Source organism: Vulpes vulpes, chromosome 5, assembly GCF_048418805.1.
Source record: "Vulpes vulpes isolate BD-2025 chromosome 5, VulVul3, whole genome shotgun sequence".
In the NCBI taxonomy this organism is placed as follows: Eukaryota; Metazoa; Chordata; class Mammalia; order Carnivora; family Canidae; genus Vulpes; species Vulpes vulpes.
Window position 1 is genome coordinate 134,562,102 of NC_132784.1, and position 17,927 is coordinate 134,580,028.

Consider the following 17,927-nt stretch of genomic DNA (forward strand, 5'->3'; position numbering starts at 1 on the left):
TTAAAAAAAAAAGGCATTTAACATATAAGCATACGAAATATTCATCACAGCTTCCTTAATGGGTCATGGGCATAGTTCTTTGTCAAAACAATCTAATTAGTCTATGAGTATATTTACCTCTTCATTGCTCAGATGGACTTTTCTGCATATGATATTTGAATGTAAAAGGAGACTCTGTGGGTGGCCAAACTTGCAGAGGCGAATTTAAGAGAGCCCACATCTGTATTTCTCTAGGCACAGGAGGGTGGCAAGTGTAAGCGCAGCGGTGGCTGCATAACTAACTGTGTACCGGGCTGAGTTTGATTCTGTTTATGGAACTTGGAGCGCCCCTGGAAAACTCAGAGGTGAGCGTATTGGGACTGCTCGGGCTGTGTCCACGTCTTTTCATAAAGGGACTAAAATATAACTGGTAGGAAGGATGTGCTTGTTGGTGAAGTTCTCTGATGTCTCTGCTTTGTCCAAAGACTGAGTGTTCTCAGAACCAGAACAATCAGATGACTAAGCATCACCAACAGCTTTCTTTCTTTTTTTGTTTTTTTTTTACAGCTTTCTTTCAATGATAAAAATGTAACCGAACGCCATGTGAGCTTATGAACGATGGCTTCCTGTGTGACCTGTCACACCTGTTGGCAGCCTCTACCTCAAAACACAGCCTTCCGCCCAGTTCAGAGGGAACTCCTGAAAAACCTTTTCAATTAGTAGACGCAGGTATGGCTGTTGAAGCTCAAATCCAAACAGAAGTCCTGATAAATAATATTGAGAATGAACAACATTCAGAGAGTGGTGTGAGGGGGCCCTGAATTCTCACTTACGCTCTTTAAAATATCATGCAGATAGAAAAAGGAGCGTTGAAAAGTTTTGCTGGGCGTTCCTTTCAAAATTCCTTGAATAACTGTGAACTAATGTTAAATAAGAATTTGACGTTTGATTAAAATGATAAAGCAAACGATGACAGATGTCAGAAATAATGAAAACTGGCTGACAGTGTACCCAGTCTACCACAGGCCTCCCTGTTTCTGGCGAAAGAGCAGATGTTATTCAACTTGGTAGGGGGTGTTGGACAGGAAGGGTAAGGGCTCCTGCAAGGTGGGTTGTGTGATGACGTCAACTCAACCAGTCTCCTGACCTGGAGGTCACAGCCCCCCCCCCCCCCCAGGGCTTGGTGGCTGCAGAGTGTTGTTGGCTCATTGTCGTGGTTCCGCTGCTGGGAAAGCCTCTCCCTAGGATGTACGAGGGAATAACATCAACTGCGCTCCTCACCCGTCCTGTGCAGGTTATGTTCATGGCCTGGGGCAGGCATTCCGGATGGCACTGTATGCACTCCGAATTCTCCACAAACTCCCTTGGCTCCCTGAGAGAAGAAAGGAAACTCATCAGCGTCATCTCTAGGGATCCTGCTTCAAAATACTGGGGGGTTACAACCGTCCGAGTTAATCAGACACAAGTCACCTTTCTCAGAAATGCAAAAAAGAAAAAAAACAAAACAAAAAAAAACAAAAAAAAATTTAGGTCAACGTGCAACAGTCAGGAATCTAGGACGATACTGCAATATGATAAACTGACTGTATTAACCGAATCCTTGGTCATCTTCTATCCTGGACAAACGGTCAAATTTCATTTATAATCAAACATCTTGCCCGCATTTCTCTACAAGGCACAGTTTCTGTCTATTAGGCACACGAGCCAAAAAATGAAAAAAATAATAGTCCTTCAGAGGTGACCTCGCCCCTTGCCCCAATCTCAGATTCGTGGATATCTGCATTAAGCTGGGAAGAAATGGTTAACTGTGGACTAATGCTCAGGAAAAGGAAGGAGAGACATTAAAACTTACTCAATGGTTATTAAGAAAAACAGTACGTAGGGAACGAAGGTGCGAAAATTTTTGCTTGTGATGGTTTCGCTATTCCTCAAAGATGTCTAGATCGATGTTAAGCAAGAAGATGATGTTTGATTGAAAAGGCAAAATAGTTGTGACAGCTTTTAGCACTGAAATCTGCCTCTGCCTGGTAATTAACTACAGGTCTTCACTCCAGTGAATAAGGGGTGTTTACACCCACAACATGGTCCATAAATCCTCCCTAATGTCATTTAAACCAAATATGCCCAATTTTCTTTTTTTCTTCTCTTCCCTCCTTCTCCGGGTTACACGCCTGCTGGAGAAGCCAGCCGTGCAAACTGAGCAAGTGCAGCAAGACACCAGGGTTCTCTAACAGAACAGAAAGGCACCACCCTTACGGTTATTCTGATTTCCTCTCTCTCTAAGAAGATGTGGAAACCATGAGATTCATGTCTGTTTGCAGCAGTAACGATTGCACCAATATTTCTTACTTGTTGAAGCAACACTGTCAATTATACAAAGGACTCTGTTAGGTGACAGAGCGCACCTGCTAAAGGATTCCTAGAGTCGGACTTGGGCTTCTCATCCTGTTCCTAAATATTTCTGGATCCGTACTGTGGCCCAAGCGCTGAGAGCGAACAAGAAGGATGGTTCCCGTAGCCACCTATAATTCTGATGGCTCTTCTCTCTCACAAAATTTCCCCTTTTCTTTACATTAAAAAACAAAAAAAGCACCTCTGCCTCTCTCTATCTTTCAATTTTACTTTCCTATTAATTTATTTTTAATCATTACTTGAGGTCACGCAAAAAGCTTGACATCAGTATCAAGATTCCCACAGAAGCGACAGACTGGACTTTCTATTGATGGCAAATAAATTTAACAATGCTTATGTTATATGCTTGTTTATTTCTTTGTCCATGGTTACATTTAAAGTTATTTGCACAGTTTGGTATTTGTTGAACATGAAACAAATTAACCGGGAAATGTAATTTATACTACGATATTTTGATATGCCAGGAAGAGTGAATTCCAAAGAAAAGTCTAAACGGCTGTGGTCTTGGCCACACGAACCATTTCTGACTTTTCCATTTGTCTTGGGAGCTCTGTGTGGCTGAGAAAATTATCAGGTATTTCCAAAAATAGAGACTCTCTGAATTAGTGGATAGGATTAAGTAATGAAAAAAGTCTGTTCATTTCCTTTCGTGATTAACAGTTGTCAAGAAATAAAGACCAAAGAAAAAGGGGAAAAAAAAAACAAAAGGAAAAGTTTCAAAAGTGAACTAACTGTAAACCTATAAAAACAATCACCTTATTATTATTTTTTAATGAAAACAAAAGGGGTTAAGAGATAACCTTACCCCTCCAGAATGTTGCACTTTTCCACGCATTCCTTGCCACGCCTGACGCTTCGGCAGGACACACAGTCACTCGGCCCTGGGCCCCAGCAGCCTTCTGAGGAGCACAAAGGATGGCAGACGTGGCCTATGGCCTCTGAGAAGACAGACCGAGACACAAGGGGTCAGCTATGGCACAGTGACTGGAGGGGCCACTTGAGACTGCTCCTATAAGTGGGATGCTGGGCTCTCTGTGACCTTGAGCTGCATGGACATGGCGGGGTGGGGTGGGGGGGCCTGGAAGAAGCAATGACACACAGCGGGCTTCCAGAGGCCAACTACAAGTTCCTCTTCCCTGCGGGGAGTCGAGGGTTCCTGGCCTGGAGCTGGGTAGCATTTTGTGGATGAATGTCACAGCTGATGGAAACACAGGGAAGGTTTGTGGGCCTTGCCGTGTGCTGGGCACCATGCCAAGAGTTTTACATGTAAAATTCCATTTAATTCTCTCCCGAGCAGTGAGAATCACTGAGGAAGCCGAGGCCTACACATGCTGAGTAAACTGACCACAGTCTGGAAGCTGGGAAGGGCTAGAGTCAGGGTGTGACCTCAGATCTGGTTCTCCCAGCGACCAGGTAACGGGCACGCCTGGCTTCAAGAGCTGCCTGGGGCTCTAAACTCAGACTAGAAAACGTCAGTGCAAATGTTCATTCTACCTGCACGCGTGTGCACGTGTGTGCGTGCACGTGCGCGTGTATATGTGTTGCTAGCTACGTTCATCAGAGGCTAAAAGGTAAGATAATGTATATAAAACTCAGTTCTGTGAATTATAAATAAATAATTCACAGCTTAAATCTCAAGGCAAATCCATCCTATGACATGTGAGTGATTTGGAAACAATTCCAATGAACTTTACACGATAACTTCACATTTAGGAATATACAGATTTCTTTTAATCTGCTTCTTCAGGAATGAAAAATGTAACTTAAATGTTTGGGGATATTCCTTTTTAAAATAAAAATTTTTAAAGGATTTTATTTATTTATTCATGAGACACACAGAGACAGGGAGAGGGGCAGAGACATAGGCAGAGGAGAAGCAGGCTCCCTGCAGGGAACCCGATGCAGGACTCGATCCCAGGACCTGAGCCAAAGGCGGACGCTCAACCACTGAGCCACCCAGGTGCCCTGTTTGGGAATATTCTAAATCAAAAGAAATGATCCAAGTGAACCATCTCCACAATCAACCAGAGTGATTACTTACTGCAGGCTTTTTCATCTTTGTTGTTTATAATCTTGGTTTTCTGACTTGAAGTCCCAAAGAGTTTCTTCCAGTTTATTGTATTTGCATAGCACAATTTTCGGTTTCCAGAGATGATCACATCTCCATCACTTATCTCCTTGAGGGAGCGTAATCCCAAGGACGTTATGTTCAGGCCGACGACCGCCAGAGAAAACTGACCACTGTCGCGGGGAGAAGAAACATAACGTTATTAAAAATTATGAAAAGATTATATCACTAAAAACTTTATTTTTATTTTCTGGACCACCTTCTGTTTACCACAAACTGCCTCCACTGTAAGTCATATTGCAGGAAGTCTGTATCGCGACTTTTGGAAATTACAAGAGTTTTTTTTTTTTAAAGCTCCTCCAGGGAAAAGCCAGTTCCTTGTTAATTTAGTATCTTTAACCCCAGTGGCATTGTGGGGGCTGAATAAATGTTAATATCATTATTATATGCACTGCATTTTTTTTTGTGCCTGGGAATAGAGAGCATGTTCTAACCTCTCAAATATGCAAATACGCTTCAAAAACCATAGGTTCATCTTTTCCACCCATGCATCCACCCATTCATCTATCCATCCATCTACTCACTCATCTATCCATATACTTGTCTATGTATCTATGCACATATGCATTCATCGATCCTTCCATCTCTCTATTCATCCATCCATCACCCATATCCATTCATCTATCCATTCACCTATTCACCCAACTATCTATCCACTCATCTGTCCACTCATCTATGCATCCATGCACCCACCCATCCATCCACCTTCCCACTCATCTATCCATTCATGCATGGATTCATCTATCCATTCATCCATCTATCCCTCCATCTGTTGATGCACTGACTCATCGATCTATCCATTTACTGTTATCTATCCATAACAATCATTTGAACCACCCAACTCTGCGCTAGAACTCTATAAGGCTATCAATAGGTTTCCATCAAGTGACTGGGCAAAAGTCATTCACCCTGAAGGGAGGGAAGTCCTGAACAGGAGCAGGAAGACAAGAAAGCAGCTGATGGGTGCTGAGAACCAGGAGCTACTGTTGGAGCAGAAGCCTGGAAGAAGTGTCTGGTTACTTGGACACCTTGAGCTCGGTTGTGGTCTGCAAATGATGGAAACCACAGGAAAGAGACTTGCATTTTTGGGAAGCTCACTGGACACCAAGACAGGGAATGGACCAGTTGAGACAGCACCGAATGAGGAGACATCGTACACAGGATGACAAAAGTTTAACTTGGAGATTCCTCCTCTCTCCTTGTCTCTGTTTCTCCCTCAACCTTTTCCTTCTCCTCCTCCTTTCCCACAGCCTGCTCCTGAGGAAAGCGAGGAGCCCTGTGTAGGAGACCAGCAGCACCACTGTCTTAGAAATTCTCTCATCACGTGCTCATGGAAGCCTAGACGCTGGGACAAAGCTGGGGTCACCTTCCTCTGGTGAGCCATACCTGGAGCCAGTGGCCACCCTGTCCCTCCATTTCTCATTAAATGTGAAAAGAAAACAAAGTAATTCTAAATTTGTTTAAATTCGTAGGACTAAGCCAAGTGGTACATGCCAGTCACCCAAGAAAATTGATCTAAATCTCTTATCTCTGTATAAATCTTGGGCAAAAGAAATATTGTTGAGAACTTAGAACAAAGGGTCTTTCCAGGGAAGCAATGTTAGCTCCATGGTTAGTACAAGACATGCACAGCCAAGGTGGTTTTTAAAAAGCGATTATGTATTTTATGTGTACTCTATTCAGATTTTCTTTAATATTGAATGATATTACGTAGTTGTCTTAGTGGTCAATTAATGGGTGATAGTTCTCAGCATTAGGCTGTTTCCAAGGCAGATCTGACAAAGAGATTCTCAAACTACAAAACTGATTATTACTCTTAATACATTAAAGACGTTTCTATGTGAGTATTTTGCTGCTGGGAGTTGGAAAAGTGGAAATCCTGAACCAGACATTTAATGTTAAAAAACCTCTCAAGAGCTCCCTCTGATACAATGTGCTTAGAAGGACACATCCCCTCGGTGCTCTTCTTGCCAAAAACACATGACCAGCCGTTCTACTACTACAAAACCAGTACTTTTTAAGATTGTCAAGGCTACAAGTGATAAGGGAAGACACAGGAACTGTGACAGATTGGAAGGGACTAAGGAGACATCCCAACTACGTGCCATGTGGGGTCCTGGGCTGGACACTGAACCATGGCATTCCCAGCACGCTGGTGAAATCTGACTGATGTCTGGTGCTGGAGCCAACAGCACGGCACCGATGCTCATTTCTTCACTTTGTCCTCCTACCATGCGTAGGTGAGATGTTAACAATGGTGGGAGCTGGCTGGGGGACACAGGGCAGCCCTCTCTGTAGGATCTTTGCAACAGCTGCACGAGTCTAATTCCAAACCCTTCACTGGGTCTTATTTTAAACATAAATCAGTAAATAAATAAACAATACACCAGGCTTTGGGCAGGCTCAACTTACTGTTGCTTTGTTCTTCCACGTATGATTTCTAGGTTCTCGAAGGCATGGAGGTCAGTCCTGTTTTCGGGCCAGGCCTGAATCAGCAAAAACCCTATAAAGGCAAAAAAGGAAGGCTCAGACACATGCCATGTAGACATTTCTTTTTCATGCGACATTTTAGAATTCTTAGGAGACTGCAATAGGAGCAGGAAAGGGGAACTCTTGATTGGATTCTTCTTTGTCGTCTTCACCGAGTGTCCATCCACGTGTAGATACAAGCCAAGGCGGGCACCTGCCTCTCCTCTAGAATTCCCAGCCCTGGCTGCATCTCTGCCACCACCAACTCCCCCCACAGGCCATCCCACGGTGCCACGGTCCCGACAGCCGGGTTGGGCTCTGTATCTGATGAGTCAAACCCGCTTCCGCTCTTGATGGCGGCTGCCGTGTCTTGACCTGTCATCACACAGAAGGACATTCTCATGCTCTCCTTACTGAATTCCAATCCTCAAAACAGTCTTGTTATGTAGGTCTAACTGCTTCCTTTCTGGGGGGAAAGGCAGGGAAGCTCTGATGGGAATCATGGACAAAACGGGCAGGGACGTGGGGTCCGGTCTGTGCCTGTGAGCCTGTGTCGTTCCCTCAGTGTTCGCCCTTCTTCTGCCTCCACCCGAGAGTCACTGGGCCATCAGAACGGCTGGCCGGGCCGAGGAGACGAGGGTCAAACATGTTCACACAAAACCAGGAATGACTCAAGTCTCTGATTAAAGTGCTCACGCTTCACACGCAGGGGAAATCGCATTTGTGAGAACTATCAAAGAACTCATTAGTCACTAACGATAGAAGTTCAGACGGGATGTTTTTATGACGCTGAGAGAGAAGAAAATGCCTCTCCCGGCTCGCTCTCTAAAACACCCAGCTCCCATCATGTTCATGTGACATGTTAGCAGCACACACCTGTTATTTCCTTGACGGTTTTCAGGATATCCAGCTCCTTCGGATCTAGAGGTAGCGTATGCGTGAAGGAGTCACTGAAGCAAGAAACAAAACGATTATGGATCGCAAGTGTCTACCAGTGAACAAAGCGGATTTTGTGTTTCTCTAGACCAGACACTTGATCTGTTACTTACCCTCTAAATGCGACCGGCAAGATATGAAGGTCTCCACTGATCGACGTGCAGTTTCTGAAGTGTTTAATGTTTGTAGCATTTATGGAAAGTGTGTCTTTGAACTCACCAATCCCTATTCCATTACAAACTGTAAAGACAAGGAGATGTTTAGTCCAACCACATATGCTGAATTCAGAAGAGCCCAGGTTCCACAGGCAGAGGAGGGACGGAAGAGAATTGTGGCCGTGAGACTATCACTGCCAGGACATCATTCATTCATTCAGCATTAATGGAGGCCTGCTGGGTACTACTGGTAACTCTGGCGGGGTCCGGGGTTACACTGGTTGGAGAAGGCGATGCCGGCCTCAGGGCTGTTGCTGCCCTAACTGGGAACACAGTCTCCCCCTCCTGATTTCCCACTTGGACTCTAACTGCTCGTAACCATCCCTCCTGGCAGTGCAATTCCCCTGAGGACAGCAGTGCCACCGCGGCCCTGCTCTCACCCGGCTCTCACCAGGGCGCTCCCCTAAGACCTAACACCTTTTGATTGTCCTTTTTTTTGTTTTAAGATTTAATTTATTTATTCACAAGACACACACACACACACACACACACAGAAGGGGGGCAGGCAGAGAAATAGGCAGAGGGAGAAGCAGGCTCCATGCAGGGAGCCCGATGTGGGACTCGATCCTGGGACCCTGGGATCACACCCTGAGCCAAAGGCAGATGCTCAACCCCTGAGCCACTTAGGTGTCCACCTTCTGATTGTCCTAACCTGGTTGCAGCTCTGTCATCTATTTTAAAGAAACAAAGTACATAGATTTCTTTTTTATTATTATAAAGAGTAAGATGTGCTCATCTGAGAACGTTGAAAAGTAGAATAAGGGGATGAAAATGACCAGAGTTTCTACTACAGGATATTTTGAAAGAAGTTCCTTCCAGCTACCCTCCATGGTTATGTCACACCAGATATGTATTTCCTTTTTTTTTTTTTTTTTTTTTTTTACTTATTTTGCTGTGAACACTCCTCATATTATTGAAACTATTCACGAACATGGGTTTTAATGGCTGTCTTATACTACGTCATAGGGAATACTGTAATAGCTTTTATCAGATGAACTTTTTCCCCTGTGTTTACTTGAGCGAAAGGCTTTGATCTGTGTCCTATTGCTACATCAGTCTCAAATGCCCCTTTCCACACTCTGAGCCCCTTTATTAATTTAGATCCACTCCTAAATTTCCATTGCAAATGCCACCTCTACCCGAAAGCCCATTTATCTGTTGTAATTCTCCCTCTAGAGTTTGCAGAGCAATTTGCGTACCTATCTTCCAGACTTTACCTTGACTCTGAAGGGTAATCACTGCAAATCTCCTTGCTCAGGATAAGATCTTATTCTTTCCTCCCCGTGGACTTCTCGGGGATGCAGTCAAGCCCTGCTGTTCCACCATCCCCATGCTTCACTCCACTGGGCGTCCCTTGTAGGAAAACATTCCCCTGCTGACTGGGGTGTCCACGACCGTCCCACCAGCTGGGTCTCCAGGCTCACCCTGTGGGCCAGCCTCCTCTCTGGTTCTGAGGAGCTGCTCTAAGGACTCCTGGGTTGAATGGCTCATCCTGTGCTGCATCTAGCACAATGGGGTTGTGGGATTCATGGCCAGGCTTCCTTAGGATTCACAGGGTCTGGCTGACAATGGAGAATGAGGTGGCCAGAGGAGGAACTGCCATTTAATTAGAGGTCTGGCAGGGGATTCCCTGTGTTTATTCAAGTTCTCTCCTTCTGCTCGTGTGCAATGGTGATGGTGGGGTTACTTTAATTCCTAAATTCAGAATGAAGATTTATATGAACTTATCTGGAGTGATTTACAGGATATATTAAGGTTAAGAAGCAAAGTGCAAGGAGTTTAGTCAGGACCTTTTGAGTAGAAGACATGACTAGGACATGGGATGTGCCAAAGGGACGCAGGAGGCCTCTGGAGAGGCTCCTCCTGGCCACATGTGGGACAATTTAAGCACCCAAATGAATGACAGGAATGGATTTCTACAAACTGAATAAAGGATTCCATGATTTCACACTTTTTAAAAAAAGGAATGCCAACTAATAAGTGAAGACATGATAGAAAGAGAAAAATCACTCTTTTATAGCCATCAGAAATCTTTACTGATTTGTCATCATCAGTAATGAAATAACATGGCATCATAGGCCACCTGATGAGATACAATGAGAGGAAATCAACACAACCTACGCAGTGCTCCTTCCCACAATGCTCAACCGGAGTGTGGCCATAAGGGCAAACAGCCAGTGAAGCCAAACTGAGGGACACTGCAAAACACCTGGCCTAGACTCTTCACATGAGGTCATGTGGGGAGAAGGGAGAAGAAAAGCCAGTGGCGGAGGGGAGCTGAGATACATCTGTCGATGAATGAAGATACTGGAGGCAGGACATCTACATGAAACCCATCATGGGTGATTGATTGGGTTCTGGATTGATAAGCAGCTAAAAATAACTTAATCAGCAATTGGAGAAGGACAATCATCATATGGGAATATAAGAAATAGTGAAAGGGATTAAAAGGGAAAGGAGGGAAACTGAGTGAGGAGGGAAAAAAATTAAAGAGGGAGACAAACCACGAGAGACTCCTAACTCTGGGAAAAAAACAAAGGGTTGCAGAAGGGGAGGAATGAGGGGAGGATGGGGTGACTGGGTGACGGGCACTAAGGAGGGCACTTGACGGGATGAGCACTGGTGTTATAGTATATGCTGGCAAATTGAATTTAAATTCAAAAAAAAAAAAAGGAAAAAGGAAAAAAAATAAAAATGACTTGATCGGGATAGGAGGGGGAAGCCTGAATTAAACTGAATAGCAGAAAAGAGTACTCAGTTGATGTTAAATAATCCTGAGCGTGAACCTTTTATTCCTTAGGAGAAGGAGGAAGAAAATATGCTGACAAACGTAGGGGTGAAGTGTTATGATATCTCTATCCTGTAACTCAGGAAAAAAGTTGACCAGGGCATGCACACACACACACACACACACACACACACACGCATGCAATGAGGCAACACACTAAAAAGTGGTGAATTTATGCGGAAGGTGTACGGGTGTTCATTGCCCTGGTCCTGGAACATTTCTAGGTGTTCGGAAATTTTTACAAAAACGACAATTATAAAGGCTTATAATAAGGAGGAGTCAATTGGCATTGAGCGTCCTCCAAGGACCCAAGATGAAGGGAGAGATTTGCTCTGATCTCTTCCAAGTATGACGTGGAGGGGACCTGGGGGGGCTTCACGACCACACGCTGTGGGCTTCCTACCTTTGCGACAAGGCCCCTCACACTTCTTACACTTGCGGACACCATCCTCCTCCACCTCGTAGCTGTCAGAGCTGCAGGCGCGGACACATGAACCATGGTCTGTCACCACGTAGTTGCCTGGAGAGACAAGGAAGCAAGGTGGCGAAAGCGGCACCAGGTGTTTCTGGGCCCCACACCATTGTCTCATGTTCCCCTATAAAGGGGCCGATGAAAAGGGCCTATAATCCTCGGGTTTTATTTACTTGAAGGACAAAGAATGAGAGGCTGCAAACAGAAAAGGAAGCAGGTTCGAGAGCTTTAATGCCTTTCCAGCCTTGATGTGGAGAAACAGAGCCCATCACGGGCAGGAAACAGATGGGTCAAGTAGAACATGGTTTCAAACATCTCTTTGCAGCTCATTTTTCTTTTTGGATGATGCCTCCAGGATGTACTATCAGGCACTATCCACGTCTGAGGATGCGGGTAGTACTTGTGGCCGACGGCCCCCTCTGAGGTCCCGTCCAGCCCGGCAGCCTTCCCTTGGCTGGGGGTGCGTACCGCCAGCTGGTTCTGCAGCGAGCCAGGCACACGGGTCCCCTTCTGAGCCTCTGCTCACTTGCAAGTAATTTATGTATGTTAATATTAACACAAATATCAATGTTTCTGGAGCTCTCCGTGTTCCTGTTTTGACTTTCCCAAGTATGTCCTCAAACATAATTATCGGACATCCATAATTCTTTTGGTAAATTGTCTGCTTTTGCTCTCGGGCTCTGTTTTTCTGTGGATTTTTAAAGATTTTTTTTTTTTTTTAATTTTTGAAGATTTATTTATGAGAGACACAGAGAGAGAGGCAGAGACACAGGCAGAGGGAGAAGCAGGCTCCCCTGCGGGTTTTTTAAACCCTACCTAGTAAAGGCCCTCTCTCAGAGATTAGACCTGTGTCATGGTTGTGGGAATTTAAAAAAATTTTAGTAAGTTAGTTCCATTACAGTGGTGTATTATTCTGTTTATGTGTTTTTTTTTTCCATACAGAATTTAAAAGTTTTCATGTCCATAAACCTGGTAGGGCAAATCTGCCCCCTCGTAACTACGCTTACGATTTTTTTTCTCTTGGTCTCTCCTCCTAGAAATCAAGATTGGTTTCTAAAGCTCTTCAGTTCGACAACGTTAGACTTTCTCTGTGAGGGCATAATTCATATCATCATTGCCCTGAACACCAAGCCACCTATTGAAGGCAAATGCCGATAAGCAAAACCCAATCTGAGACAATTAAAACCAAACAACACACAAACAGACTCCAATGGAGTTTTAGTTCCCTCAAGAGGCACAATTTTTTTTATCAGAATTTTAACCACTGAAGAAGGCAGGTCTTCTGACACACTCTCTAATTTTCAATACCTGCCAGACATGAGAGCTAAACAGTGAATCCTCCAACCAGACAACTGAATATTCTAGACTATTCCAGCTGGACCTCAGTCCCGGGGTGTGTTTGTTGTCCTGGCCACCACGCACACGAGAACAGACACTGCTGGACAGAGCACCAGCCATCCCCTGACACCTACGGCAGGGGGCGGGCACCTCATCTGTGCACCGGGACAGGTCCGCGGTCACCTGCCTGACAGTGAGGCAAACATATGGACCCAAAAAGACTACCCAAGACAAAGGATTCAAGGTTCCAAGAGGAGACCAAACAGGAAGCAGCCATCTGATAAATGAAAATTTTTCACATGTGATGAACTCACGGGGGCATTTCTTCACGCAGGTGGCACCAAAGCTGTATTTTCCCTCTGGGTTGACGTCCATTTGGTAGGTGGTGGGGTTGTAGAGCATGAGGGGCGGGCAGGTGTCCTTGCACGTGGCTTCATCCCGGAACTTGCGGCAGACCTATCACAGGAGGGACAACATGTACGGGTCAGGCTGAGCAAGGATGCTCGGGACTGTTTCAACTGTGTGCAGAAAGCTCACCTCGCAGTTCATGTCCAGGAATTTGATTTAAGCAACCCGCCCCTCCCCCCCTAAAAGAAAAACTAGCCAAAAAAACTTCCAGAAGATTCAGCAAGATCTCAAAAGTCTGATTTTTCTTGTACTGTCCTAGCTGTGATGATTTATGGATTACGATGATAAAACACACATTTTTATTAATTTACAAAATGATGGAGTTCACATACTACCGTGGTAACTGTGGAGTGAAATTATTTTTAAACTCAATTTATTGGGTACCCCTTATTTAAAAAAAGACAAAAAACAACCCTTGAGGTTCTTTGGAATTTACTGCCATATGAATTCTATTCTTTAGAATTTATTGCCAAACTGCAGAAAACCTTGATGCGGGAGGGCACTGTGTAGAGGGGACCAGGCCACAGACAGCGGTGGCCCTCAGACCCACCTGCCATCTCCCGTCCAGTGGCACATCACAATCAGCTCAGACCAACCAAGTCAAAAATCCCTGGGGCCGGGGATGCAGCCTCTGGAATTTAAAAATCCCCCTCTCTGGGGATCCCTGGTGGCTCAGCGGTTTAGCGTCTGCCTTCAGCCCAGGGAGTGATCCTGGGGTCCCAGGATTGAGTCCCACATCGGGCTCCCTGCATGGAGCCTGCTTCTCCCTCTGCCTGTGTCTCTGCCTCTCTCTCTGTCTCTCTCATAAATAAATAAATAAATAAAATCTTTTAAAAAAATAAAGTAAAATAAAAACAAAAATTCCCTCTCCCTGAAACTGGAGTCTTCTGGATTCCACCCCAGGTGGGCCTTCTTGTCTGGAGCCCACAAGCGTTTGGGGCCACCTCCAGGACTCCTGTCTGCCAGCCCTCATGTCTCCAGGACTCCCAAGGTGCTTGCAAGCACCGTGAGATGCCACCTACAGGGGGGCCTACAGCCCGCTGGGGCAGGGAGGCTCCTGTCAGGGCTTTCTGCAGTAACAGGGGCAAACGTGAGCACTCCGAGGCCCCTGGTGTGGGGTGGGGTGGGGGTGGGGGGTGCAGGAGGCTCTGAAAGAGCAGAGCAAGTGGGTTGGAAGATCTGGGTGCAGCTTCAGCCGGGGTCCTCCGGTCTGTGTGGCTCTGGGTATGTCCCCCAATACCTCTGTAGAGGTATGTTAGGGGCCTCTGCTGTCGCCTCCACTGTACTGAAGCGGAATAATGAGGAGTGTGACAACAGTGCGGCTGGCCACAGCCAACACCAAGCCCAGACAGCTCACACTTAGTGCCGCTGCTCATCCCTCGCCCAGTCCTGGTATGGACGGCACAGGCGTGGTGCCACCCAGGCCACCATCCAGCACCATCCAGCATCGTCAGGCAGGGACACCGAGGCACAGAGGGGTCCTACAGTTTGCCTGAAGTCACGAAGTAAGTGGTGAAGGCAGGACAAGAGCTGCTGCTTTGCTGGGCAGGGCCGGCCTTACCAGGCAGTCGCTCTCGCGGGGCCCCGTGCAGCCGGCGGCACACTGGTTGTGGCAGCAGTCGCTGGGGGACCTGCCGCGACAGCGCCCCGAACACTGCTGGGCACAGATGATTTTGGTCACTGGAAAGGAGCAAAGGTCACCGGTGAGCTGAAGAGCCAGGGAGGGGGGGTGAGGGGTCATTCCCCAGGGGCCTTGCAGGGTACTGGCAAACAGCAGGTGAAAAGGTGAACAAAGTGATGAATTTAGCGGCTGCCCGGCTCGTCCAAGTTCCCAAACATCCGCACTCGGCCAAATTACACTGAATCACGACCTTTCTTTATTGCACCTCTTTTTCCCACTTATTTTTAATCACTTAGGAGGACTCATCAGATCAGGTCTAGACTTCTAGAGCTGCTCACTAATTACATGCTGGCGAGAGCTGAGATTTCGGGTGATACGGAAACACATCAAATAACAGAAGTGCGTGCCCGAAAGCAGTGTGTAAAAGGACCCAACAGTCACATCACAAGCAAACTGAACGACAGACAGTGAACTTGAAAAGGGGGCCGTCCCCAGATTGTTTGGCCACCCATGCTCCTCAGCTAAGGATCCCAGCAGAACCCTTCTAAAAGGGTTGCTCGTGCTTCTGTGTAGACGGGCCCCCAAGGGAGAGAAAACAAGAAGTGTCCTGAAACTCAGGTAATACGGGCAAGTCTTCTGTTCCCAGGAAAATGCAGCAAACATACGGTTCAAAGAAACTGGTGGCATCTGTGTGGCTGACTTTCACTCATTAATGACAAGCTCCAGTGCCCCAGATGGCCCACACCGGATTAACCACATGCAGGGAGATTTGCAAGGATGTCATTCAGGCAACTGCTTTTTTGGAGTCGTCAAAGGGCAAACACCTATGAGTATAAGGGGAGGGACATGGGCACACATTTATCTGAAATTCTGCTTGCTGACTTACGTTTCTGGCAATTCTCCTTTCCCGGACCCCAGCAACTTCCACTGGGACAGCTTGGATCACACTTTTGGCCTAAAACGTAAAAGTAATTGTTAAATTCCTATCTCAGAGGAAGAGAATGGATGGAAGGACCTGATGACAACCTGCCCTGAGCAAAGCGACGTCCTAGAAACAAGGAACAGCTTTCACATTTCTTATTCTTTTGTTGGTTTGTTTGCTGGTTGGTTTGTAAGATGACTTGAAAGACTATCAGAAGGAAAAAAAAAAAAAAAGAGGAACCATGTTCTGCTTTTTTGACATTTCAGCTGCAGAAACCGACGCAGGAGAATTACTGACTTGTCACAGGCCATGAAAACTGAGGTCCAAATGGTCCAATCTCCACATCTGTTTAGCCTTGGGGATCTTCCAGCATCTCAGTGTGACGGGTGTCAGTCTGGTGGGGTTGGTGCACACACTACACTCACTGTGCCAGTCTCGAGTGACCAGGGGGTCAGTGATCTTGGGGAAATGGGGGCCTGCAAATAAAGTCTCCTAGACCCGAAGCCAAACAGAGGTCCTGACGCTGCTCAAAGGGTCCAATGTTCACAGTGTGCATCACTTTGCTGATTAGCTAAACCTGTAGCTGTTGATTTTAAGCTACTGCGTGGAAATATTGATGTCGATCGGTTTTTGCAGTTTTTTGTAAATGATCAACTACAAATTACAGCTACAAGATTTTTAAAATCTCATCGGTTGTGTTTTGTTTTTACATTAGCATTGAGATACCTGAAGACCAAAGCCTTCTATCTGTATAAAGAGAACAGATCGACTACCCAAGTTTGTTGGAAAAAGATCAGCCGTGCAGGTATCTTTTGTTGCAAAGACACATCAACCTGACGGAGGTCATGTGTGCCCCAAAGTCGCCTACAGTCAGGAAGAATTTAATTCCCGGTAGAATTTAGATTTCAAATGGAAGAGCTGATGATTTCCCAAGTTACTGTGGAACTAGGACACCCCTTTATGAGACTGAAAATCTTTCCAGTCACCCCACAAGTGAAGGGCATTAGTGCAATGCTGGTGCTCCTAGGAATCATGAGAGATGGTGAGGCCAAACCCCAAATGCACGGTGCGGGCTGTGAAGATGAGAGGGACAGAGACAGAAGTAAAGAGACAGAGAGGGAGACAGGCAAGAGAAGCAGTACCCAGAAATGTTAAAAGTGCCTGTGTCTGCACAGTGATGTTATTTTTACTGTTTGCCCTATACTTACAGTTCTCAATCCCTATTAAAGAATGTAGTAGGTTTACGAAACACAAAATATTTATTTATTTATTTACTTACTTACTTATTTTTAAAAATATTTTATTTATTTATTCATGAAAGATACAGAAAGAGAAAGGCAGAGACACAGGCAGAGAGAGAAGCAGGCTCCAGGCAGGGAGCCTGATGTGGGACTTGAGCCTGAGACGGCAGATCACGCCCTGAGCCAGGGGCAGGTGCTCAACCACTGAGTCACCCAGGCGTCCCCAAACAAAACATTTAAAATAAAAATGCTTAATGGCACCTTCCCGTATCGGAAAAACACGTGCCAACCAATGAATTGAGTTTTGCTTATAATTCTATTATTAATCCTATGTGACAAAAAAGGAAATGCAGGCAAATTATAGAAAATATGGATAACAGAGGGGCACCTGGGTGGTTCAGTCAGTGAAGCATCTGCCTTCGGCTCAGGTCATGATCTCAGGGTCCTGGGATTGAGCCCTGCATCGAGATCCCTGCTCAGCGGGGAGCCTGTTTCTCCCTCTCCCTCCGTTCTTCCCCCTGCTTGCTTGCTTTCTCTCTCGCAAATAAATAATATTAAAAAAAAACAAAATACGGATAATAGAAAAAAGGAAGAAATGAGAATCATGCAGAGGTAACCAATATATACATAAGTACATGCATGTATAAGAATTGATGTCACACTATACTTTGTATCATAACTTTAAAAAAAGCTAATAAAACATGGCAATTTTCCATGCCTTTAAATATCCGTCTACATAACATGATTTTCAATGGCATGGCTTTAACCAGGCTCTCATTTTTACATAGGTAAGTTATTTCCAACATTCATTATAAATAAGGCTGCAAGGAATATTCTTGCACAAAAATATTTTTCTATATCCTTGTAATTTTCACTCCTCTTAATATTTTTTCTTAGTCTTCCTAGACATGAGGAGTGCATACTTTAAAGCTTCAATACATATTGCTGAAATTCTATCTCTAACCACATTTGACTAATTTATATGCCCACAAGAAGAA

General features: G+C 45.3%; 1 protein-coding gene across 3 annotated transcripts in view; it reads right to left on the reverse strand.

Annotated features, from left to right (window-relative positions):
* EGFR (epidermal growth factor receptor) overlaps window positions 1-17,927 on the reverse strand; it is a 197,757-nt gene that overhangs the window by 34,743 nt on the left and 145,087 nt on the right. For all 3 annotated transcript variants that reach the window (XM_072760089.1, XM_072760088.1, XM_026006664.2), the window contains exons 5-14: window positions 15,653-15,721; window positions 14,707-14,825; window positions 13,052-13,193; window positions 11,331-11,447; window positions 8,038-8,164; window positions 7,865-7,938; window positions 6,932-7,022; window positions 4,433-4,632; window positions 3,197-3,329; window positions 1,261-1,351 (exon numbers count right to left, since the gene is read on the reverse strand). In XM_072760089.1, coding sequence (XP_072616190.1) covers window positions 1,261-1,351; window positions 3,197-3,329; window positions 4,433-4,632; window positions 6,932-7,022; window positions 7,865-7,938; window positions 8,038-8,164; window positions 11,331-11,447; window positions 13,052-13,193; window positions 14,707-14,825; window positions 15,653-15,721 — 1,163 coding nt within the window. The remainder of the gene's footprint in view (window positions 1-1,260; window positions 1,352-3,196; window positions 3,330-4,432; window positions 4,633-6,931; window positions 7,023-7,864; window positions 7,939-8,037; window positions 8,165-11,330; window positions 11,448-13,051; window positions 13,194-14,706; window positions 14,826-15,652; window positions 15,722-17,927) is intronic.